This window comes from Gasterosteus aculeatus, chromosome X (genome assembly GCF_964276395.1).
Source record: "Gasterosteus aculeatus chromosome X, fGasAcu3.hap1.1, whole genome shotgun sequence".
Lineage (NCBI taxonomy): Eukaryota > Metazoa > Chordata > Actinopteri > Perciformes > Gasterosteidae > Gasterosteus > Gasterosteus aculeatus.
The window spans coordinates 19,267,867-19,294,167 of NC_135698.1; the positions used below are offsets into that span (position 1 = coordinate 19,267,867).

The following is a 26,301-nucleotide window of genomic DNA, read 5'->3' on the forward strand; positions in this document are numbered from 1 at the left end:
TACTCTTCACCACTGCCGGGTAAACGTGCTTAGCCTCAGATGACAGGACATGAGAGTAAATACCAGGCAAACTGAATACTGATATAAATAATTCTATTCGTTCTGGCTGCTGATGTCGTTCTGTTTACTGGCAAACAGTCGTCCTCCTCTCCCCCATCTAGAGACAGAGAGATTGTGTGTGGTGATATTAAATATATGGGGAATCTTAAAAATGAATAGTGTTTTTTAATATTGACAGAATGTCTGCTTCTTAATAAAAGGAAATTAAGTTATTCAGTTTCAGACCCAACGTCAGACGCCGAAATAATCCGTTTTGTACATTGTCGAAGAGCCAATTCGGTCCCCTCTCTTCATCTTCCTTTCTAACGGGACGAGGGTTGACAAGTTCTTGTCGTCGTTCCTGGCCGGTTGGAGGGAGACCCAACAAAAGAGCCCTTGTTTGAGACTTACCCCTGTCAGACAGTGCACTTTGATATTAAAAACTCTGCTGAGAGGGGGGAGTTAGAGGAGGGAGAGAAGAGGGGGAGCTGTGGGGAAAGATGAAAAGGATGAAAACAAACTCCTACTGTCTCCAAAGCCCGTGTCTGTAGGTGTAACCTCATGATGGACTCACAAATATTTGTCCCGTCAAAACAAAATAAAAACGCTCCTTGACTCAAATCAAGCAAAATACGCGCATCCCAGCAAAAATAAAGCACCCAATTGACCCTTAGTGCCCTTCGTTTTACTCTGTACATGACAGCGAGAGCCTGGCGTGACAGATCAAGCGAGTTGCTTTGGTATCCTGGAGAATAACATCTGTCACACCACAGCCCTGTGGGATATAAAACACTAGAAATAGGAATTACATTACGTAAACACACAATTCAGACAGTTTCAGGGCCTCAATCAGCGGCCTGCTCTGGGGCGCAGGAGGAACGAACAACGGCAAAGCCGATGCGTCTGAACACTTTCCAAGAGTGACAAGCTGCAGCACGTCGGATAATTCAGGACCAAAGCAGAAGCAAGCGTAATGAGGGTTTTTCTTTTTCTTTTCTGCTCGCAAGGCGCCTCCTTTTATCCTGATTTTGAGCAGCCCTGAGGGCCGTTATTACAGCGTTTATATAAATTCACCTGGATTGCTTCGTTTTGTTCGTACAGGTCAGAGAAACAAAGGCCTAATGAGCTAGAGGAATGCCAGCGAGGAGAGGGGAGAAGTGCTCGGCGACTGCGTCGGTCTGTATGTTCAGGCCTCCTAACGACAAGATCCCCTCGTCTGATAGAGCTCCTTTTAGCTGGGGGGCTGGTTTCTATTAGTTAATGGTTGTAAGAACATCATCAGACACGTCAGCTCTGGCAGGCCGCCGCCACGCGTACCTGCTGCCGCCGGCGATGGGGTGGGCGTCGACATAACCGGGCCATCATGCAACAGGCTGACAAGAGCAGCCGAGATAACAAAGGAAGCCAGCGTGCAGTGAACGTTGAAAATGAACGTGTGTGATACATTCACGGTTTTGCTCTGGATGGTGAATTACAGCAGGGGGAACACGAACATCCACGTAGGGGTTGAGATGCCACTGGCTACAATAACGCCGTATTTGTTTTCTTCTACTTTGTACTAAAACTAGCTAAGCTAAATTCTCAGACATAAGTACATTTGTTTTTACCTCAATATTCTTATTTGACAGCTGTTGTGGATGCTTTCCATATTAGGGTTTTACATTAAAGCACTCAGTGATGTTATAGGGTACAGTGAAATGAATAGATGTAATCATGGGTTCCATGTGAGCCCGTTCAGATATCTCACTTAATAATAATAATACTTAATACTGATTTTCTTTTCAAGCCCCTAAGAGGATTTTTGCTTCCATGATCAGGTAATTTCATAAAATCAAAAGTTTTGAAACTTTATATTAAAGAAATACTTCCACCACTGAGTCAATGGGCCTTCTCTCAACACTTTTCTAAGTCCTCCGTTCCCGCGCCTGTCTCCTCTCCCTCTGTGCACCACTCCTCTCTTACAGCCAGGTGCTGACAGTAGTTAGCATTCACCATCTTTCTGTTAAGGCTTTAACAGGAGCCAGATGAAAGACAGCAGCATATTAAGACGCTAGACAGCCTCGTGCGGGACGGCCCGAGACAGGTGAAGCAGTAGTGGGGTGAGCGCAGTGGAAATGGAGACAAACAAAAGTCCAGGAATGTCAGACGGAGATCACGTTGCACGGCCATAGAGGAATAAAACACGTTATTACAACGCAGGAGGCCCCACTGCAGCACAGAGCATGAGGAACGAAGGAAAATGTAGTGTACCGTTACCATGAGGCAACTAATGCATTACTGCTGGGAGGTATTATAGAATCCTGCACATGAGCCAGATGTCACCTCAGCGGCTGCACCTACGCATATTGGCGAGGTGAGTATTGGGAGTAAAGGTTCACTGCTTTGGAGTTGCCAAGCCTGACATAAATTTTGCAGCGAGATAGCATGATGAATTCTGCTTTTGGCATCCAAGACTCTGACATAGCCCATAAAACGTTACCTCTGGCTTGGACCTATCGAAGCTCAAGTGCATTTTTTGTATGTGGTTTGATTATTGAGGAAATGTGTTGCAGCTAAAAACAACCCATGCAGCTCAAAACGTTAAGGTTTTTACCCAAGCCGTCTTATGTTCTATGAAGAAAGCAACACTTAAATATAATTAGTCATCCACTTCCCCTCATGGGGCCCGGTTCAGAGACCGTGAAATAAACACTATTGTTAAGTCAATGAAAACCATTGTATGCAGCTGGATTGCTATTCATATCCGACTTTCCATTAAAATCACAACAAAATGACGAAACAATTACAAAGACACTTAAGCTTTTGTTTAGCGAGGCCTTCACCGCAAAATAAAAGCTGCAGCCCAGCAGGCACCACGAGCTAAAAGCTGTAGCGGTTTCCCCTCTGGATTCCTCTGGAGTTTCAAGGGCGTCCGCTCTGTTCAAGTGAGACTAGAAGGAGCCTTGTGTTTTTTAATGCTCTTTTGGACTCCCACCCACCCCCGGAGCTGATCGGGAGTGGCGTGCACAGAGGAATGAGTGCTTGGTTTGATTTGGTGAGCCGACTCCTCGCTACATCTGTGAGTTTTCTTCGGTATCGCACAGCAAAACGGCTCACTCCTTTTTTTTTGTTTTGTTGCTCTGATAGGTTTGTCTGCGCGTTTGGAATGCAATATGTTCATTTTTGACTAATTTAATTTGAATGAATAAAACAAAATCACAGTCCACCACGTGCATGTGTACGCACACTTACACGCTTACTCACACACACACACACACACACACACACATTCCTGGACCCTCGCTGGCACGCGGCAGGTATGTCAGTGTGGAGACGGGCGGTGGTGTTTGCCCCAGGAATGCGAAACCGGACCTCGGTGCTGGAATTTGAGCCTCCTCACTCATCTTTGCTCTTTTCAGAGATACGCTCTCATAGCTGGCCCTCACGTTGCCCAGCAGAGTACTTCAGACACCACATGAAGCCAGTCTCCAGCAGATGAAGGGTTGGTTTAAAAGGGCTGGCCCCTGTTAATGAAGAGCTCACAACACCGGAGACAAAATAAGCATCAATAGTGTTTTTTTCTTGCAGATTGTTGGATTAAATGACTGAAAGCACTTGTCTGCGTGTTAAATATGAAGCCAGAGCTTCTGCCATTAGCTTAGTTTAGTATAAAGACCAGAAACCGGTTTAATGCTGCACTATTTCTGTAACATTCCCTTAATATTATGCGTGTGCATCCTGTTTTATGTTGTCACTAACCAGCTCCTGTCCTCGTCTTCCTCCTGAATTCTCGTTCAATCACCTGCCGCTGGTTCGCCCACCCGACACACGCTGCCCTGCTTTCCTTGTTCCGGTGCCAGGTTGTCTTTGTACCTTGTGTTTCATTGCTTTCTGATATTCCCTCTATGGTTTGTGACGTTGCCTGTTCTTGATTTTGGGATCTCGGCCTTCTCCCCGTCGAATTCGATTGCCTCAACTGACTGCCTTCCTGTGTGTGACTGACCTTGTCCACAACCTCACCTCTGCCACAGAACCGTCACAATTTCTTGGCTGCAAGCTTTAACTTCCTGAATTGGCCGCTAGTTGCATGGCGAACTCTTACTGAATGCACTTCCGAAGTTATAACGTGTCAATTTGTGAGCTTTAGAGGCGCTGGTGGGTGGATGATATTGCTTCATACGGCTGTTACAGTCTTTATGCTTAGCTGAGCTAACTGGCTCTACTTGCACAAACTGCAAAAACATATCTTCACATCTAATTCTGGGCAAGAAACCTTTCAAAATGTATAGTTCATTCCTTTAAGAAATTCTGCAGAGTAAACTAGAATGAAGCAGCTTTGAGAAAGCGTGAGTGGGCCAGAAGGAGAGACATTTATGAGTAATCTGAATGAGATGGGGTTCCACTGCAGGCGGGAAAACAGAACAAAAGAGAACCAGCGACGTGGACATCTCGGCTCCTGAGGAAGGGAAGAAGAGAGCCCACACGGCGAAGACTAACCGCGTCGGCTGCTCCAACCACCCAATCAGCCCCAGTCCACAGAGCCACCGGCACCGCGGGCCAAACCTCAGACTGGAAGCTTGGAAGGCAAAGCAGTGTGACTGCATTTCCTGAGTCCACCCCATTTAGAGTCACAATATGGAACATATTAGGAGCCCTGTAGAAAAAAAGGGGGCTACGTTCCTCGGTCTTCTCTTTTACAGCCCCTCGGGAAAAAAAAAGAAACTCCGTCAGACAAACTGGGCCTGTGGAAAAAAAGTTGTTGAGTTCTTTGGCATCTTGAGCATGACATACTTTAATGTATAGGATTACTTCTCAAAACATGTGCGTATTTTGTATTACTTAGCAGAAAGTGTAAAACGGATATAGTTGTCTCAAAGAGTCACTTCAAAGAACAATAAAACACTGGTAAGCGCGACCAGCACCTCTGCAGCACATTCATGAGCTATTGTCTCACTGTTTAGATACAAGGATCCAAAAGGACTTGATTACAGCCAATAAGGCAACTCGATCAAAGGAATGTAAATATTGTAGATAGATACTACTTTAGTTTGAAGAGTCATGCGCGTGTGCATTTAAAAGAGATGCCTCTGCTAAGTCAGGCTGAGTGAAGCTACGTGAAGCTATAAAAAAAACAGACTTTTCTGTTTTTTAAATAGAAACGCTGATTCAGAAGATCCAGATCGTCGCGTTTTTAAAGACATACTTGTCACTGGATGCAACAGTGATGACCTGTGCTCTCATCTCATTTAGTTGAACAAAGGGAGCCTGCAATAGGCTGTTGATAAATGCTGTCAGAATTGAGCCCGAGGGTGTGTGTGTGTGTGTGTGTGTGCGCGTGTGCATGCTCTCACACTGTGGCATTATTTTAACCTCTGTGGAAACTCACTAAAATAAATTCTTTTCGTACGTCAGAGAGGCCCCAGCGCACCCTGTAATTACTGAAGAGATGGTGGGAGAGCACCAGGAGGTGGAGCATCAGGACCAGGCTGCTTTTGGCCGCTGACAAACCACCTAAATGCTTACTCAGTGGTCGCTCAGGCTCAGTTACAGGCACGCAGCACAGTAGCACAATCGCAGCTTGTCTTCGGGGAGACGTGTAACTTAGGAGGCGAGACGCATCCACACAGAAAAGCATTAACAAAGTGCTTGTGATGGCTGCATGGACTCACCACACACCTCTCTGCAAGCAAAGACACATGCAACCCCCCACCAAAGCCCAGAGACACCCGTCAAGTCGCTTCTCATCCGTCGGTTGTCTGTCTTGCGTTCAGCCTATTAAAAGTGGAAAAACACCCAAAAGGAAAAGTCTCCCTTTCTTGGGCCGCTGTGCGTGCCGGCCCGTAATCCCCTGTGAGAGCGTGGATCCCCCCCCCCCCCCACCCCCGTTCACTAGCAAGTGTCGGCAGGCCCAGTAAGTGGCAAGCATGGCAGCTGCAAGCAGCCGTAATTAACACCCTCACCAGAGGAGAGAAGACTTCCGTAGGCCGACGTTCATGAGAGAGAGAGAGAGACAGAGAGAGAGAGAGAGAGAGAGTGTGGAGGGGGGGGGAGTGTAATCTCCTTTTCTCAAAAGGTGCTATTACCTCATGTTTTTTACTGGGGCCAGATGTGCAGGATGGGGTCATCAAATGGAGTGAATAGTGGGCTGCTGTAGTTGCACATATTTATGGCTCCTAGGACCCCCCAGGACAACTCTAAAATACTGACTTTAGTTTCTCTTTTAACTCTCTGGTATCATATGAGGAACGCTGGAAGCTCTTTTGGTTGAAAGTATCACATTATTACTCACACATTGAACCGAGGGATGCTTATGGAGGCGTGCTCACATTTTCTTTTAAGGGAAGGGTTCGGTAACTTCGAAGTATCAGAGGAACCTCAGTCCTTTGTTACCGGCTGAGGAGAACATGGAGGACCTGGCTTTAGGAGAGGATTAAAGACAAGAATCTACAGTCAGAGGAATGCACTGAGGCTTTGGCAGGACAGAAGCCATAATAACAGGGATTAAAAACTCAGCGCTTTAAAAAGCAGTTGTCCACATACAAAGCTTGGAGGGACTCATCTGTGCACAAAGACGCAAACGCAGACGCGTCCACATGTAGCATTTATTTTTCCTTTAAAGAGCCTGCTTCGTGTTTGTGTTGTTGTGGAAATAGCTGCCATGTTGTTTTTTCTCTAAGGGACGTTTCATGCAGCGTGGCAACTACAGCTCAGAAAAGAAAAAATACAGACCTCTGCAGAAAATGACTGAGGGCAGCGGCCTGATAATCGATCCCATTCCTGAGCTCACGGAGCCAACTGAGCCGCCAACACGGCTTTTCCTTCCTGTCCTGCCACAACTATTCCTGCTCTGGAGCAGAGCGGGACGCCTCTCCAGAGATGCTGCCTCAGTGGATGCAGACGTGTGCTGTTGCCCGGACCCTCCCCGGCCCTGTCTAATTAGGCCCCCCCTCGCATACCCACTGCGGTGGCTTGTGTAATCTGCCCACTATGTGTCTTAGCTCCTCGCCACCCCATTTAATTGTCTGCCAGTTCCTCTCCAGTGGTGATCTGGGCCCTTTTCCCATAACAGAGACACAGAGGAGCAGGATAATGGTCCCCAGTTGTAGGGAGGAGAGCGGAGGACGAGACGGAGGCGGAGTGGAGCCACTCCTCGGCCGTTTGAACTCAACACAGTCTTGGCTTCCAGACAGTCAGCAGGCCTGGAGGAGCTGTCTTAGCCTTTATGGAGGAGGCTGCACGATTGGAAAGCAGTCATTTCAACGCAAAATATGACAAGCCCGTCAGAAAAAGGCCCCGCTCTTCATCGCCTCGCTCTGCTGAAAGTACATTCCTATAAAACTTCAGAAAAGGCCGTTTTGAGCCCACTTTAAAAAAGCCGTTTCCTTGCAACTGCACAGTTCAGCCCTCATTAAATCGGAGTGTTACTGAATGCCTCTATTGCTGAATGTTGGCAGAGACCTCTGCCCCCCAACACCCCCACCCCCATCACTGCCACCACCGCCAATCTGACAACCCTACACCAGCAATTATGAAGGAAGCCAGCGAAACCACATCCACCTTGGCTGAAGTTTTTAAGATTCCAGTAGGCTTGTAAAACTTCTTGGTTTCTCTGTATACATTCCAGTATCAGTGTGGCGGCTTCCAGGGTGCCGCGTCCCCCCCCGATCAGTTATAGCAACGCGCATTGTGAGACGACCTGGCTGCGGGACCGGCGGTGTGTGTAGGAAGACCTTCACAGCGATCAACCAACTGCTGTGGCCCGAGAGGTTTTATCATTTCCTGCTTCACTGTCCACTACTGCAGCGTCTCCTCGGGGTCCTCGCTAAAGGGGTCCTCGGGACCTCAAGGACATGTGGATCAGTTGAGTTTGCTTGTCTGGAAAACTAGCTATAAACACTATGCAATAGATGCTTCTGCTGCGATCATTTTCTGCTTGGCAAAGTTCACCTCAGATCGGTTGGGGATCTGCTTCCAGGCTGATGCTGGGTGTAAACTTCAAATGTACCTTATTACACTATAATACATGACGGTTTACGAAGGTATGTGATGGTTGGAAGTCACAACTGGTGACCTTGAGATATCAATTCCCTTGTTAAAACATCCTGAAAATGAATCAGAGAGGAGTATTAACATTTGTTATCAAAGGACTAATGATACAGACCAATCAAATATATTCATTATGCGAATCCTTTATTATCAATGTGTGAATGGTGTTAGCTTCTTGTCTGGATATTAATAGTATATGAAAACTATACACCGGATCCAGGCTCATCCTAATTTTGCTGTATAATTTCTCAAGTTGGTATTGAAAGATTCTTTATCTTTATATATATATTTATATATATAATATATATATATAAGTCAAAGTGCATTTCCATTTGTTTCCTCTTGTCCATATACACATTGCACCATACATAAATAATTACATTGTAAAAATGACTCCGTATTTACAAGTATAATATATATTTCATATAATATATAAAACTTTATATTAAATCTAGGTAGATGATATTTGGGATCGTTTGTGGGGTCCGTCTGCGTTATCTATGGTTGTTCAGGAGGATCTCCAGCCAGCAGGGGCAGGAGGTGATGAACTGTCTCGAGTAGCAGGGGCCCCAGCCCTTAGCAAAGCTGATGCGCACACTGTTGGGGTCATAGGGTCCGTCCAAGAGGTCAACCTCCGTGGTGTGCCTCAGGAGGAAGGAGCGCTCATAGTCAAACACCTTGATGGAGTAGCCCGGCATAACCTTCCGCACCACCAGAGTTCTGCTGTTGGGCACGTCCAGGGTTGGGGAGTTGACAAATATGGGGTGCTCGCTGCGATTGTACGCCCAAACACCGTCGGGCTCCTTGCTGAGCAGGATGCCGTAGCCGATTTTGCCTCTGGTGCGCTGCACTGTGCTGCTGCGGTGCTCCAGGTTGAGCTGGCCCAGGCAAAAGCCCGTGCCCTGAGGTAGATCGTAGAAGATGCTGACGGAGTGCTCGTACACCGTGTAGAGGCGACCCACGCGCGTGCGGTGCTCCCAGTACGCCACGTTACACCAGTGGCTCTGCTTCGGGGCGTCAGGCGACATACTGGCATCTAGAAGACACAAGGACAGTCATTAAAAAAAAAAAAAATCCTAAACAAACGCAAACAGGCCTAGTAAAAACCAAGGCTACAGTTTTAGGGGATTAACTATCTCTTTTTATTGTTCGGAGCAGATGGCCACACTATAAATACTGAAGGAGGCCCTGTATTGAAATCCAAGCCTTGTATAAATACAACTGCATGCACATCCGACTGACACACATGCACGTACACGCGCGCACTCAGGCTACTATACATATCCTGGGGGTGGGGAGTGTAGTTACGTCCAACTGAAGACCTGCAGCTTCATCCTCTGCCTCAAGAGGGCACTGTAACGACTAAACGCTCGGCACACAGCGGGGAGCAGTCACCGCTCCTACCGTGAACCTTTTTAATAAAACAGGTTGTGTTTACTTTCAACACAGTGGTTGTACCGAAAATCAGCAGTGTGCCGGCTGGATAAAAAGTCAGTGTTTTGCATGTCTGCTTTCAACCCACACACTGTTTTTCTTTTTACAGTGGGAACAAAGTTGGCACCTCATTTCTTAACATCTCTGTCCAGTAAATCAGCTTGCTAATTCAGTTTTCATGGCTGCAGTCCGTGAACTCTTTCCAGTGACAGCCCTCGGCACTCCAGAGTGAGTTACTGCTCCCTTGGTGAACTTCTATCTTCACTACAGTGAACAGTCCGCACTGCTGAAAGCTGTCATACAGTTCCACTGCTCACAGAGTCTGTGGTACAAGGAGAGAGTCCCCATGATCTCACATCCGTCTCTTCACCCTTTACTTCTCCAGGATGAGGGTGCCTCTTTTCTCCTCTTTCCCCGTCTTCCTCACATTCCACCAGAGCGGGGGGCGCAGGGGGAGGCGGAGGGTCCCCCTGCGCCCCCCGCTCTTCCCCCTGCTGTGGGCCCAGGGACGGCATTCAGCTCCCTGACAACTTAGCACAAGCCTGTGACCCGCTGACCCCCCCCCCCCAGCCTTCATGCTATCAGCTCCCATTAACTCACACGCAGAGTGATGCCATTATTTTGCTTCAGAGCGCCTATTGGCACAGAGGATTTAAAGCCTGGGCCTGTGGCCTCTTTCCTTTCAGTCGGGCTTAATGACCGCCCGCCCCATTAACAAACGCCTTGAAGGTGGAGCATCGGAGATCCACACAGCAACAAATGCTGAGTGACCCACACTGGGGGAGTTTATACAAAGATTAGCAAAAACGTTGACCAGACTTGCACAGGCGAGACGAGGCTCAATTTGTTGTGGAGGGAGAGGAGAAGGGTGAGTTAACGGGGATGTGTGCGGATGGGGGGGGGGGGGGGGGCTGCAGACAGGCTCTCTGTGTGTTTGCGCACACACTGGTGGCTGAAATGCCCCCCCCCCCCCTCTCTTCAGGGGCCCCAACATGCATGTGCCATTAGTGAATTCCACACTCCAGCTCCTCCACTCTGAGCTCAGCTTTTACTTCAGCGTGGCCACACAAAGAACTCAGCCTCTACTCGTTTACGGCCCTCCATTGTCTCCGATCAAATGGGGGCCGCACATCAAGGTAAACTCACTTTCAAACTGCACACGCAAACACAAAAGACCAAATGGCGACTGTCTCCTTCTTTTTAGATGGGGAAAGAATAAAGCAAAAGCAGTTCGGTCAACAGTCTAGTTTTCACACGTAGCCTTGAACAAAGGGAGTCAGTAAGACTGCCGGGAGCAGCATGAAGAATGAGAAGGACAAAGGTTAGAAATGTCTCAAACATTAGGCCTGAGAGAAGACAATGAGTACACCGCGAGCCAGGCCTTTTCCTGTCGCTCTGCTGTGTCCAGCGTCTACGTGCGTCTGTGTGCGCACGTGTCGTGCTTGGACGGAGACGAAAATCGGGCCAGCGTGTTTGCGTGTTTGGTCCTGAACTTGCGTGTTTTGGCTGAGGGGGTAGTGCTGAGATCAAGGCTCTTGACAGAGGAACTCACTGGGATCTTTTTAACAGAGCAAATCCGTCGCCACCGGCCGACTGTTTGGACAAGATCACCGCGGCAACTACAGCCTCCACTGCCGGCCCCCCCCCCCACGTCCCCCAAGATCCCTTCAGCGATGTTTGCACGTGTCTGTTTATGTTTATCTACCTTTTTCAAATTGGTATAAGAGAGTATGGGGCCAGCTTTAATGATCATTACGTGAGCAAACCTAAAAGGCGGTGAAGGAAGGGCGTGTGTCTTCCTCCCATGTGACCACAGCAAAAGCACCAGCGGCTGAGAGCCCGACTCCGCGTCGGCGGAGCCGCGACAGCCTGGGAGCAATTACCGGTGCTCTGCATCCATTTAACCCTGCCACCTTTTAACAGCTTAGTTTGCCCATTAGAATAGTAGCGTGTGTTATTCTTGTTATTTTATTCTCAAAAGCCTCTCCTCTTAGTGTCAGTCAGAGTCAAAGGACGCCGCACGAGGAGACACCTTACATAACCATGATCCCAAAGTCCTTGTTTAAAAAAAAGGTAGAGCTGGTTAGATCTGTCGAAGCCGCTTGGACCAATTCATGGAATAAAGCTGTTGGCAGTATAATAAGTGATGAGAAGTCTGTGTTTGGCTTTCCCTTAAGGGACATGAAATAAGTGAACAGGTTACGACACTGAGCCTTGGTTGACTGAATCTGCAGAGGTGCAACTACAGAAAAAATTTGCGGTGGTGAGCAAGGCCACATAGGCGTGAGCTCCGAGGAAACCTTGTGAAATTGATGATTTTTCTGTCTGATTGGAGGAATTTGGAGGATCAAAAACAGGACATCAGGCCTGATAACAAACAGACTTTCATCAGTTCGCTGGAACTCAGAAAGCAAACAGTGAGAAGGTTTAGCATTTAGCATTATTCTTCTGCTTGAAAAGATAATCTTAAATTGCGTAAAACAAAAAACAACTCGGGTATGCTACATTCACCCCATGAAAATTGTGTTTTGGCACCGGAATTGAATAATTGTAGTTTGTTACATTCCCCCACTGATAATTATGGTATATCAAACTACTAGACCAAAGAAAGGCAAATACTGATGATAAATATTGCTATTGAGCCGTTTTTCCTCTGTTATGAGAGATACATGATATTAACATAACCCTTAATTATGCCTGAGAAAAACTTTTCCAAAGGTTTGCACATGGAAAGATGGAAGATCTGGAGGCCTGAGAGTTTCAATGGAAATGCTTTGTCGTCACTCGTCACTTGTTCGCTAGTGCACTTTATGCTTAATATTTTTCAACTTTTTTAATATTTTAAATTCTTAACGTTATTCTCTTGTTTTATACTAACCCATAGCCTTATTCTACTAACCCATAACATTAGCATTTTATTTTATTACTTTAGTCTTATTGTCTATTGTCACACTGTCTGCTGTCACGCACCAACCGCCAAGACAAATTCCTTGTATGTCTGACATATTTTGGCAATAAATGTTTCCTGATTCCTGATTGATGATCATCCAGTGATGCTCTTAAAGACAGCATGAAAAGGATGGCGGGTGGGGGTGATGGTGGGGGGGGGGAGAAGCAGAAAGGAGCTGCCCCAGGGTAAACACAGCTCTGCAGCTTTAGAGTGAGATGAATGGGAGGCCGTGTGTCAGGGACAGGCAGACAAACAACGGCTTCCCTTGCTAACATCTCCCCACCATGCTCTGGGGGGGGGGGGGGGGGGGGGGCATAGCTGGGGGGGGGGGGGGGGGGGGGGATTAGATCTACCAACAAACTGATAGGCTGGGGACCTGGGCGGTGAGGAGGCGGGCAAGAGGACTGCGTGTTTGTGTGCGTGACTGTGTGTGTGTGTGTGTGTGTGTGTGTGTGTGTGTGCACTTTTGAGAACATTTTAACCACGTTTGTCTTTTAGCATTTTTCTTCACCCCCCTAACCAAAACATAAAAATGGAACAAAAGCAAAAGCCTCGTCTTGTTCAGAGTCCGGTGTGGCTTTAATTGGGCAGACAGCAGTTACTACAGGCCTCCTCCAACCTCTGGGCAGGCCGCATTTAGGCTGGCGTCTGGGCTATCGCTGCCATCAAAGTCGGCCTCATCAGACAGACATGCTCACTGGAGCTGCTCTTATATGTCTATGGATTTTCCTCCCTGAGGTCTGGCCTTTCTCTGCTGAGACAGAGCGAGCGTGAGAGAGAGAGAGAGAGAGAGAGAGAGAGAAAAGATATGTGCTGGGAGAAAACACTGTGGGAGCCGCAGAAAATGAATCCAGTCACCGAGCCCCGGCCGGTCACAATGGGAATGCTTTACATTGTCATCCACTTCCTCTCCACTTTCTCTCCGTTTCTGCTTTTGGACGACCCCATGAGGGAGGAAGTGCTGTACCATTGATAGCAGATAACTAACGAAATCCATGAATTAAATCAATAAACACCAGAGGGTGTAAAAAGCCCAGGAAGCTAAGGAGGCAAAGGAGCCGTCTAAGACGACAGCGGTTTGAGGGGGGAAAAGCTATTTATTTTGCAGAGGGAAGCAGGAAAACGTGCTCCTCGCTTCCTCAAAGTTGCCTCCAGAGCTCTGCAATGTGTGAGCGACGCAGCGTAAGCGATGCTAGTGATGCACGTGCGGCCTAGGAGAGTCCTCGGTGGCGTTTAAAATGTTTGTAGATGTAATATGTGTGCAGGCTGCCTTAAAAGCCAGCGGAGTCGGAGAGAGCACAGCAAGCCAAACACTCAGTGAACATCCTGCTGGGTGGCTGTGCCCTTTCACCTCCTCGTACGACCTCTCTGACCTCTCTGTTTGTGCGTGCGTGCGTGCGAGCGCCAGCGTGTTTGTTTGCGCGCGTGTGAGGGAGGTCCGGGGGCCGAGAAGGCCGGAGCGTTTGAGTAGAGGAGACCCTGCACATTCCTGAACCCCACCTCCTCCCCTCGCCGTGCCTCCTAACTTCCTACTCTGGTTAGGACGGTGGGGGGTGGTGGTGGTGGGGGGGGGGGTGCATCCAGAAGGTGGGTTTTCTTTCTCCTTTAAGAGTCTCGTTTGGCAACAAAAATGTCTCCCCCCCCCCCAAATCACACGTCACATGAGAGAAGCGGTGGGCTCTTACACTTTTATTTGATTAATAATGAATTAAAGGCCGTTGAACGAGGGCGGGAACTTACTCTGACTGGCCTTTATGATCAAGATATGTTGAGAGCTTGGTTTCAAATGAACAATTACAAAGGAACTCCATTACTACGAGTTATATTAGTCTGACTAATTTAAGGCAAAAGGCAGGTATTTGGTTTCCATCGGGGCAGCGAGGCGAACCGGCCATAATGGACAAAGTCGCCGTTCACAAACAACGGTTTCCTATCGATCCGGCCCAGCGGATCAGACTATGTGAGGAGAACGTGTTCTGTGGCACCAGAGTTGTTGGGCTGTAACTCACACCGTTCCACCGCGGGCATCCAGACACCAGCTCCCCAAACAAACTGTCCCCCCCCCCTCTAAAGGGAATTGCAGGATTCAATCAGGTGAATGATGTGCTAGCAGTCGCAGTGAGGGGAGGAGGGGGAAGCTACAGCCAGACCTCTAATCTAAACCCTACCCTGAAATGAGACAGTCCACACACAAATGAAATATAAGTACAACACAAGTAAACACAATTTTTTCCCAGGGAAAGATTATCAATGAGGATTTTGAAATGAGCTTATTTAGGACTTGCAATAATTATTACTTGCGGCAACTTTATTTTACGGTTAAAATCGGACACTACACCGTTGTAAACATATCATCGGGGGTTGTTTTGCTGGACCGGCACTCGTATGTATACACATCCTCTTTTGGAAAGCGGATGAAAGGCTCCAAATGATGCCTATCAAACTTGGCCCTGCATTAAGACGAGGGACGGGAATGAAGATAAGAACTCCAGTAGATCTAGGTAAGTTTGCACGTGTGCATTCACTGGGAGTTTTACCGCTCAACTCATCGACAACAAGCTCCTATGCTTTTGCTCCCGCTGTAAAAGGTTTGCGTAGCGATGTCAGGCGACATGGGCCCCTACAGTTAATCCGCACACAGCATTCTGGAGGCTCAAGGAATGTGCTGGCTATTCTGAGTTTTAAAAATACTGACAGCTATAGGTTCAGCACAACTGTCAATGCTCCTCTGGGGAGGAAGGGAAAAGAAATCTTGAATCTATTTTCGCCCCCCAATCCCACCACAGGCCCAAGTCACAGCTGGCCAACGCCGGCGTCTGGATTCATAATTGTCGGCAAATTGCTCAGAAAATAAAAACAGCACCTGCAGATGGCACCTCCTCCACCAATGCTTGCCAGGCGTCGCAAGGCTGGCACATTTACAGCGGTCCGCTCAAATGGAGTATTGTCCCCCCGTTCACCCTTGAGAGGAGGCGCACTAAAACACTAAACTAACAGTTGGACATTCCACACATTTTTAATGGCGTCGCACGCGCTTTATTTGTTGCTGTAACCCTTTGCCCTGAGCCGAATGAATGGAGCCATTGGCGGAAGGCCGGTGCGGCGCGAAGGACGACAAGATGGTAACAGCAGCCCTCCCTGAGCACACGACGAGATTAGCTCACCCACTTTGTTTGCCGAGGTAGAATACAGGGCACAAATTATAGCCCGAGCACACCTCCTGTCATTTCCTTCTGTCTGCGCGGTAAGCCCTGAAACGAAACGTCCAGCTCGCCCTGAGCACAGTAAACTCGGCGAATTCAAATGACAAGTGCAGCATTGTGAGCTTATACTCATAGTTGTGTGTGTGAGGCTTTAGATTTATCTTTTTCTGTGAGTTAGTCAAACACGCGAGCGCGTTTGGCGGCGCGGAGACGGATAAACGTTGAGCCGAGCAGGCGGGTTTCTGTTGACATGCAAGAGGTTTCAGGCCTCTCCGAGTACTGCTTCAGATTAGCATGGCTTTCACTGTGCACATAGAGGTCACATTACCTCACCACGTCTAGGACCTGTGTGGCCAATCTCAACGTTGTGTGATGAAATCCCATTAGAATGACACCCCCCCCCCCCCCCCTGTATCTCTCTTTCTCGTGTTAACTTCAAACTCTTTTCTCTTCTGTTGCAGCGATGCCGCACACTAAGGAGATATCACCATGAGACTATCTCAAAGCCTTAACAACACTCTAAAAGCCTGGAAAACACAAAGGGAAAGATCTTAATCAAATGTCCAGGAACTCTTGTTACAAGCTGACAGATTGAAACAAACTACACTGCAATCACAGAAATACAAACACGCAAAGTCGTTTCATACACAGAAAAAAAAATGATGCTAGTGAACCAATAATTCATCTATGAACAGACAGGAATCTGAGGCTCATCAATGGCATAACCCCTGAGAATACAAGTTGAAATAGATTTCTGACCCGCCAGAGTCTAACAATGCTGAGAAAGGGAAAATGAAACGGCCTTATCGCACTTATCAATGGCTGTTCTTCTATGTGTGTGTGTGTGTGTGTGTTACGTAAGGGGAAACGGAAGCCAGCCTCCCAGGACAGGAACGGATACTTGAGACAAGGACTGACGCTACAAGCCCCGCACCACTAGAATGGAGCACAAGACCCCTTAGGATGTATGGCTGCACCCCTCCACCCCCAGCTCCAAAATGAACTCTGCAAACTGGGACATTACAAACGGGTGACGAGAGCCCCCTCAAATCCCCCCCCCCCCCCCCCCCCCGCCCCGCCCCCCTTCCCAAGATGCTGGGCTTCTCTTCAACATTCTTCAGTCTCCCTCCGTCAAAGGGGCAATTCACCGCCCAGCACTGCTACAAAACCCGGGCAGATTTTTTTTTTTTTTAAAGCAGGATGTTTGTCTGAGGCCTCCTTCCCCTCAAATAAACAATCCGCAAAACCTGATTTCGGGAGGCAGGGGGGGAAGCACTCGAGTCACATTATTTCCACATCCCGTATCCTGGAGCATTGGCGTTCCTGAGGGAGTGTGGGCGGCCAGGCGCTGGGAAGGCTCAGGGCTGTGGTGGAAACCTGAGGCCATGTGCCAGGCTGCAGGCTGCTTCGCTCTGGGGTCGCTGGGACTGAGCGGGGGCATGCCTCAAGGTTGGGGGGGGGGGGGGGGGCATTGCTAACATGCTGATGCGGCTGTCACTCCATCGGGCCGGACCTCTGTCCGAGCAGTGCAGGGTCACAGTACTCATCAAATATACTAGATACAAATGAACCGTTTGGCGGGGGATCTGGGTGTGCTGTGAACAACTTCACCTTCATTATGTCACCCAGCATCCTGTAAGCACAGTGAAGACAGAAGGGATCACAATTTAGAATCAATTTCTCGTTGTCTGACCCCTCACAGTGCTTGTGACCCCATTCGTTCACACATCCATCCCCTGATGGAAGAAGTTGCCATTCAAGATCCACTTGATCATTAGTTAGTTTTGGGGTTGAGGATCTTGCTGAATTACACTTCGACCTGTGGACCAGTGGAACCGCTGATCATCCGATTAGAGCGCGACCTTCTGAGCCACAGCCAAATGTAATATATCCAAAATATTTTCAGATGCAAACAGTAGATATTCTATTGAGTTCACTCCCAGCAGAAGTGGAATCAAATGCTTCTCACTGAAACAGGTCCAGTCGAATCTACTTTCAAGAGACTTGTCTTGATTAGATCTTTGAATTATTCCACAAATTCCCACTGTCTCCGACGCGGACGGGGTGAATAGTTTGATACTTAGGGCCTCTCCCTGACACAGACCTCTCTGCACGTATGTATATATGTATATTAGGGCCCAGAGGAAGAAACAAAGACTCAATATATCAACAGAAGCTTTGCAGATGCGTTTTGGTGGCACCTCCGCATTGTACACTGTCATTTCCTTGAACAGCCTGTTGCGTGACTCACACGGGGCCCGGCCCATCTATCTCTTGACAGCCCTGTTCTGCCTGGAAGAATCAGTCAATACCAGAGTGGACCTGACACCGGGCCTGTCTGCCTGTCTGCAGCTGAGACATCCAGAGAGACAGCGCTGTCCTTTCCTGCCGAGACAGGCAGGCAGATGGAAGAGCGCAGTGTGTGATTGCTGTGTGGGAACCCCGACTCCCTGCTGATGCCCTCTTCCGTAATATCCACGTTTAACAACTTTCAATCTTTCCGCTCCTCCGGTCCAACTTTCCCACCCACTCAGGAAGAAGAAGCAAAAAAAAAAAAGAGGATAAGAAAATAAAAGTACAATGAAATCTATGGGAGCTCAACTTACAGAGCAAAAGCTCCCGTCACACAGTTTCCAAAAGTTTCCAAAAAGTGTCACTAAAGCCTAGTTTATGCTTCTGCGTTTTCAGAGAGACGCAAGGACACGCAAGAGCCCCGATGAAAAGCAGCAGTGTCGATGCAGGGGGCAATAACGACTATAATAAATACATAAATAGACGTGACTCTCTATGTCGTCTTCAACAAAAACACGTCACCCCACTTGTTGTTCTGGCGGTGAATTCCTCTGCAACACACGCGAGACTTTTAGAACCATGAATGGAAACGAGTGCGTCGACGCAGACGCCAGCGTTTACTTGCTCTTTAAATGAGAATATCATCAAAGGCTGAAATGGTTAAGTAGCAACGTGAAGCCATCTTGGCTTCCCTCCCTCACATTGAGAGCAGCTTAACAGCAGAGACGTGACGAGCATGAAGAGCCCCGAATGTCAGGGACAATGTGGCGGACATAATAGTTTGAATGTCCAGGGGGGGGAAACCCCCCCCACCTCAGACAGCCATACAGGAAGCAATGAGACGTGCTTCAAAGGGCTTCAGTGAGGTCCACACCACGAGGCCCAGGCGGCGAGGAAACAGGTGCGAGGGCACATTCCCTCACACACACGGTGCTAAGGTACACAAGCGGGGTCCGCTCATGACGTAAACAGATATCACCCAGCGCCTGGTGGGGCTGCCTCACCCCCCCCCACACACAGCCACGCTTAAATAAAACACTGTGCATGGTTCAAATGTCTGTATGACCACACAGTAACTGGAGGCGTAAATGCAGTGATGTGCACGCGGGGAAGCTTTTGTAGACTGCATGAATAAGAACATTTTAGCGCTTTAACAACAGCAAGAATCAGTTAGAGGGATGACAGCGTGGGATCTGCTTAAATCCAACCATCATGGATGCATATATGCGTGTATCGTACGTAAATCCACCAAGTGGGCCCCAGACCCGCTTTTAAAGAGGTTTACTTTCCTGCTCCATGAGGGGACGAGACTGGATCCCGTACAACTCTGGTTACACACTGACACTCACTACCCGAGCTGCAGGGGGATTCACAGGAAAAGTCATCTCCAGGTCAACACTGGGTAACCTGACAACATGCATTACATGCCTACGTGTAAAAGCTGAACTAACTGATGGAATGGGATTGGCAAATACTTGTGGAGGGAGATTTGTCTCACTGACAAGATGCTGATGGTGGCGTTTCACTCTTTTGCATCCAAAACCAAAGGCCCATCATATGGTCCAAAGGCAACACACAGTAATCAGAGACAAACTGGATGCATAATTTAGCTCACAGCATGCTAAACTACCACCCTGCAGAAAACTGGTCATTCCGCCTCCCCAGTCCAAGTTGCAGCGTGTGTCCCAGCCAATGCAGCGCGAACCCGAATGGCCTTCACGTGAAGCGACGCGGTTGGAAGAAACCAAAGCCTAGCGTGTCTAGATCTTCCCTCCTCGCCGCAGTCTCTGAGGAATTGCGGTGCGCGCTCTGACAAGCCCCTCGTTTGTTGACTCAGGGAGTGTCGCCGGGCCATGCTGAGGTGGTGACAGCATGTGTTGGGAGGAGGGGGTCCCTCGCTGACTGAATACTTCGCTGCCAGGTAGCCATGTCAACTGCTCGGAGTCCGGGCGTCTGAGCCGCCGAGCGGGACGCTTTAACAGAAAACGTTGTTCCCCGCAAGTCCAAAAAGGAAGGCTCTGACTCCCCGTCCACATGACACTGTACGTGGGCCGAATATGAAGGGGGAAGCATGCTTAGTCAATGCCCTGAGAAGGGAGTGTTTCACGTCAGAGGACAGGACCGTTTCTACTCGCTTCCTTTGGTGTGGCCCCATTCCCTGAACCCACCCCTCCCTGCAGCCCACTTCCAGCCAGGCTTGCTGGAGTTGTATGTGCGAGTGCATGCACACACGCATGTGCACGGCTTTGTGTGCTTGTGCGTGTTTCTGACTCGGATCTTATTACCGTTTGATCCCACTCAAATATTTCTGAAAAGAAAAACAGAGGAGGGGAGGCCGATGCACACGCCCCCTGAACCTCTGCACCACTTACAATGAAGCCTTTATCTTTAAAGGTCTGTCTGTTTGTACTGGCTCTCAATGAGGAGTAATAAAGTGCAACGTAGAAATGAAATGACCATCCCCGGGTTTGCATATTCCGCCAGTTACACTTAGAAGCTATGCAGAGTAGAGTGCTGTAGTACAATCTGTACCTTCTTCTTCTAATCATAAGAGGAATGGAGTACTAAACAAAGTGACGGTAGATCTGTCGTATAGCTCTGTGATGATATGTTGATTCTCAGATCGTACCAGTGATTAAAAGCACAGACATGTAAACACATCAGTATGGAAGACACATCTGGTAATTACAAATGAACATCTGTCTATGACCTTTATTACTCTATCAATTCAAATTAAACTTCAGGGAAAACGCAAAGCCCCTAATCTCTTTCTATCCTGCGGATGATTCTATCATCAAACATCCCTTTTAATCTTTTTGATATTTTCACTTGACAAAGTGAGAGAACTTTTTTGAGCGATGTTTCTATAGAAGGTCACTCTTCATTCAAGCTAGTTAATGAGTCACTATGAGGGGCCCTTTGACTTTGAACAGCTGCTTACAGGTACGTCCAAAATCAAGTCAAAACGTGAATACGTTTAGGTTGATAGATACTTTAGTATCTACCATACTCACTGATATTTACTGTATGGAGAAACACACAAAGTCAGAACCGAAAAATGAATGCCGCCTACTTTCTTCAATACGAAGGTCCCAGAAAACAACAGAAAAACGCACCAACCTGTGTGACAAATTACTACACAGCATTTACAGAGTGCTTCTGCTAATTATTCATAAAATCAGGAATAGACATTGGGAGACCCCCACCTGAGAATTCCCCTGGTGTTACATTTGGTGAGCTGGCGGCCTCAGTTTCAGTGTAAGACAATGTGGAGTCTGACAGATCTGTGGGGACACAAAACAGAAAGGATTTGTGCTTCTTCATTTGAATGAGGAAAAGTTTCTTATTCTGCCCTACGTCTCATCTTAAAGCTACCATGCCGTTTGCCAGCAACTGTAACCAATTAAATCCATTAACATTTTCCACATCGCTTTCATTCTGTCTTTCCTTCCTGTTAAACCAAAGCTTTAACAAAAGACTGTGTGCGCTCATACGATCTGAAATGATGGGTAAAAAAAACACAATAAATCAAGTCTGTACAATTCAACAACCACGTGGTTAGAAATCATAACACATTGGATCGACGTGAGCAGCAGAATTCAGACGAAACAGTGAGAATAAAACACAAGCGCCAAGTGCAGCACTCACCCAGTGGCTTGTGTTCTTCATTCGGGGAAAGCCGTGAATAAGGAGGTGGGGGCGACTCTGCAACACCAAACAATTCACGTCAGTAAAATAACAAAAAGGGAGGAACACATCTGCGTTTTAACTAAACACTTTGTTCTTTAATCCAACAAACAGAGGAGAAATTAAGAAAATAACTCGCAAGTGAAAGAAAGCACAAAGAAGGCGTGCGGTGACCTCTCCTGCAGAGAAAAGGGGGAAGGAGAAAAGCATAATAGCGGCGGGTCCTTTAAGAGTGGCGGCAGTAATTGCTGGGATTTGAACTCAGTCACTCAGATGCACAGCTAGTCAGTCTGGCGCCAGTAGTATGCAAACTGTATATTATCACCACTCCTTCACCTAAATAGCATGATGGGACCTCCTAAGGACAAAAGGGGCTTTTAGTGAGCAACGTGAAACTGATCTCATCTAAAAAAAACTATAATGCTCGGCAAAATAAAAGAAAATTGTTTTCACCCGCCTCAATCCAAGCTCTCCATAACACATTATACATTGTTTTATTCTTTAAAAACTATTACATACGACCATAACCGAGGTAGTTTCTATTCATATTATTCAAAAATCAAAGCGTATCTGTTGCTTTTCGTCATTTGTGAAAAAACACTTAATACGGTTTTATTCAAAGCCCCCCCCCCCCCCCTTTCTTGAATAGCATGAAAGAAATACCAACTCTGTCGAGCCACGCATGAGCGCATGTGAGATATGTCTACTACGAGCCTCAGTCCCCAATATGGGGTGTGTGGCCCTCTCCCTCTCCGGAGTCAGTGGGGTCGAGTGGCCTTGCATTTACGGGTTGCCAAATCACAGGATCGCCCACCCCCCCCCCCCTGCCAAACCTGAGTCTGTTTAATGTAGGTCAGGGAAGTTCTGCCATAGATAGCTCATTGATTGTGAAGCTTAATACCCGACCGCAACAACCAAACGGATCTCAGCCACCGGGTCCAGACCTCTGATTGAGTCTTTACTGTCATGTTATACTCTGTTGATAGTTCAGTCTACCTGGCGACAGACCTGCAGCCAACATAGATAATATCTGAAAATGTCCGTGACGACAATCACACTGAAGTATTCAGACACACTGATGATGTACTTTATGTTGTATGGGAATTTGTGAAATGCGTAATACTAGAACAGCCATAAGGACAGACGTAGTCCTTCGTATAAAAGGCTTGCATGAGCAATGCTCTGGAGTACGCCGAACTGTTCTAATACAACTTTCAAACCGACCTATTAAAACAAAGCAATGTGTTCTCCTTTCTTCTGAATATACTAATTATTTAAGATCAGAAAAACATAAGAATTAAATGGGCCTTAGCTCATAATGATTTCATTATTCGTCACCTTGCCACGAGGATGACTTGAGTTATCACTAAGTAATCACTCAGTATGAAAGCAACCCCAACGACACCACACAAATCAAACATGGGGATCGTGAAATATTTTCTGTGCATATTTCAAGGCCTTCAACAGTTTTGGGATCTTGACAATTGAATCTATGTTAATGTGATAGTTTTAGTCATTTAAATAGAACTTAGGTAGAAGGACACAATTCGCCCAGCTCTATATATATATATATATTTGCAGCATTTACTTGCACGTTCATATGTCCACAGGCAAAGGTAATAAGTCTACAAAACTGTGGTCAAGAACAGAATAGTCCAAGAAGAGCAATGGAGAAAGCATGCGTTTATGGAGCCAGATGAGACTGCGAGGTGCCGCATGAACACACTTTAGACGCCCTCACCTGGCCCACACAGCCGGCTGTAGTGATAGGGGTTGCAGCATAACGTTGGACCGTCCAGCGCCCCGAAGCTCCTACACTCACAGAGCGGCTTGAGCTGCGCGGAGAGCTGCAGGTCGGACCAGCGGTACAGTTTGCACACCAGCAGCTGTGGGGAAGCCACATGGCCGCCCAGCCTCAGCTCCGTGCGGGGGATCATAACGCAGTCGCTCGGCATCCCTCCTCTGGACTCCACCGCCTCCAGCAAGGTATCCAGCGCCCTTTCCTTGAGCCTTTTTAAAAGAGAGTATGTGGCTGATTTCAGTTCTTGCTCCAACACCGAGCGCGGCATCGCCTCCTGCGCCTCGGGAGAGCCGCTATCCCGCGGCCGGAGGCTCCTCAACACGAAGTGACACGTCCCCGGATCCGCGGTGCCCTGAGCCGTCTCCGGACCCGTGAGCTCGGAGTGGTCCCGGTCTTGAAACAAGCAGCACGTCACTGTCCGGCACTCTCTGTCCCGCGCGCAGCGGGGGCTCCCCTGCTCCTGGGCGCACACCGCAGCCCCATCGCGGTCCGACGCGACCCACAAGCCGCCGCTCTCCGCGGGGCTCCGGGCGCACACGCCCCCTAAGTCCCCTCCGGGAGACCCGCTAGGGGTCATCGGTGTGAGCTCCCTTTTGGGGATTTTCTCTGGGTTGTTTCCGAACAGATCGTCCCGACCGCGCTCACTAGTTGCGCCATTTCCATCTTCCCCTTCTCTATCTGGGATCAAACGGCTTCTCCAGAGTCGCCGCACGAGACCTGAGCGTTTCGTCCTGAACATACGACAACTTGAAAATCTATATGTGGGTTTTATTCTTGCACGGATATCCGAATGTTACAGACACCTCTGCGGTCATTGCAAAAAAAAAACCATTAACCTCTGTGAAATGCCGTGCAACGCATGCACAGCCAATTGACGAGCATTTGTGGCAAAGGCGCAACATTAGAGGGAAGGTTGTTTTGTTGCATTTAAAACGGCAAAATCGCGCAATAAATGCACCGCGGGATTCCGGTGAAAATGCATTCGCCGAGCAGAATGTGCCGTGAAATGGTGATTTATCATCCAGGGTCGCAGCGTGACTGAGTGACTAAATGTTTGTTACGGACGAAGGAGAACGGTAACACACATAATGGCATCACATAATGTTCTTAGAGACATAATCCCCAAACCAGGAGCCGCCAAGCAAAGACGGCAACTCGCGCACTGAAACAGTTTTCGGACTTGCAACGCGCTCAGAAATACTTTCTACACCGGCACGAACAGCACGAGGTTTAATTCCAAGAAAACTACAAATCGGGATCCTTGTCGTCTTCTTGTGAGGGGACTTTTTTTTTTTTTTTTTTTTTACAATCCCAACAAAATATCCACGGGAGCAGAAACGACACGAAGAGGAAGAATCCGGGAATGAATCGCGCTGCTGCTTCTCTCCTCGGGTCTAAAAGCAAACTGCAGCCCGGGTCCCTTCCTTCTCCCTTTTCCTTTTTCTTTTTTCTCTCCCCCGCTTCCTCACACACACACACACACACACGCACGCACGCGCGCGCACACTCTCACGCGTACAGACGCGCGCGCGCGCAAACACACGCGGGGCCCCCGAGGAGAGCGGTGGAGCCATTGGCTGACTACCATCATGTGCTAGTCTAGACACTTTGGCGGCTGTGAGCTGCACTGATTGTTGCGCAAACAAGGTTTCAAGTTTCTTAACTCTTAAAGGCGAAACACCCACCTCGACTTTTTAACTTAAACTTATGAAAACGTATTTACATCTGCGCGATAATTGGAGGAAAAAACAACTGAGGAACCGTCATGCAAGGGTGATGTGTTGGTTTTTTTTAAATCCCCATTAAAAAGCTCCCCCCCCCCCCCTCCTGCTTTAAAAAAAATAAAACAAAAAAATACATAATTTCAGATGCTGTGAATTTAGTGAAGGACGAAAGACATAACATTTAAACCCAACTGTCTTACCAACCTCACAACCAACAAGGGTCTCCAATTGAAATGTATGTTCGATAGGACTGTGGTATAATAGGAACACAGTCACTTTTGAAAAGGAATCAAATTAATAAAGAAAACGGGATGCCGTTGCGATTGTCAAGGGTTTGAAATATCTGATTTGGACTGTTAAAATACCGTTGTCAGTTGTCTTTGGAGGACAAACTGATGCAGACTCAGTTTTGACACGTGTTGATATTTGGCACTATAAGGAGCTCCCAAGCGTCGTACGCTCCTGGGGGGGGCTGATTGCATTCATGAGAGATGAAGCTGGTGGCAACAACATACTACACGTACATTCAATTATTAGCGTGAGTATTTTGAACTGCTTTGTGCTTTTCAGGGTCACAGGGGGCTGAAGACGATCCCTGCTGACTTTGGGCGAGAGGCCGCGTAGACCCCCGGACAATCATATAGAGACAGAAACTACGCTTACGTTCATATCTGCAGGTTATTTAGAGTTCACATTGAACCTAACTTGCATGAGGAAGCTGGAGAACCTGACTTGTCTAAGCTTTTTGAACAGCAATTTAACCATAACAGCAGATAAAAGTTCAGAAAGCCACAGTCCATCTGCGTCGTGCCGTCTCTTTGTGGTTAATGTTTCCCCAACAATAGAATATTTTCATTATTCAAACTGCTGAGAACACGTGACCGACTCTTCCTGAAGGTGACGTTGGAGCTTCGCTCATCCTTCTGAGCTCAGCCGTGGAGGTCCATCAAGGAGCGGAGGTAAAGTGGCCCCTATCACCCTAAATCTCCAGTATGGTTGGGTTCGTATTCACACAACATAATATTCATTTGTTTGGTTTCATTACATTCAAGACCAGAAAATGATGAACAATTGAGGTAGCTAATAGTAACGGTGACATTTGAACCAATGGCCGTTGTGGTGACGTCTGTCTTAGCCCAATTACTC

At 47.8% G+C, this 26,301-nt stretch overlaps 1 protein-coding gene across 1 annotated transcript; it reads right to left on the reverse strand.

Annotated features, from left to right (window-relative positions):
• Window positions 1-8,191: 8,191 nt before the first annotated feature.
• On the reverse strand, window positions 8,192-24,861 carry smad6b (SMAD family member 6b). Its single transcript, XM_040162093.2, has 4 exons — window positions 23,372-24,861; window positions 21,592-21,648; window positions 21,150-21,227; window positions 8,192-9,100 (listed from the first exon to the last, which is right to left on the reverse strand). The coding sequence occupies exons 1-4, from the start codon at window positions 24,168-24,170 to the stop codon at window positions 8,559-8,561; spliced, it is 1,476 nt and encodes a 491-aa protein (XP_040018027.1). The 5' UTR covers window positions 24,171-24,861; the 3' UTR covers window positions 8,192-8,558.
• Between the last annotated feature and the right edge of the window lie 1,440 nt (window positions 24,862-26,301).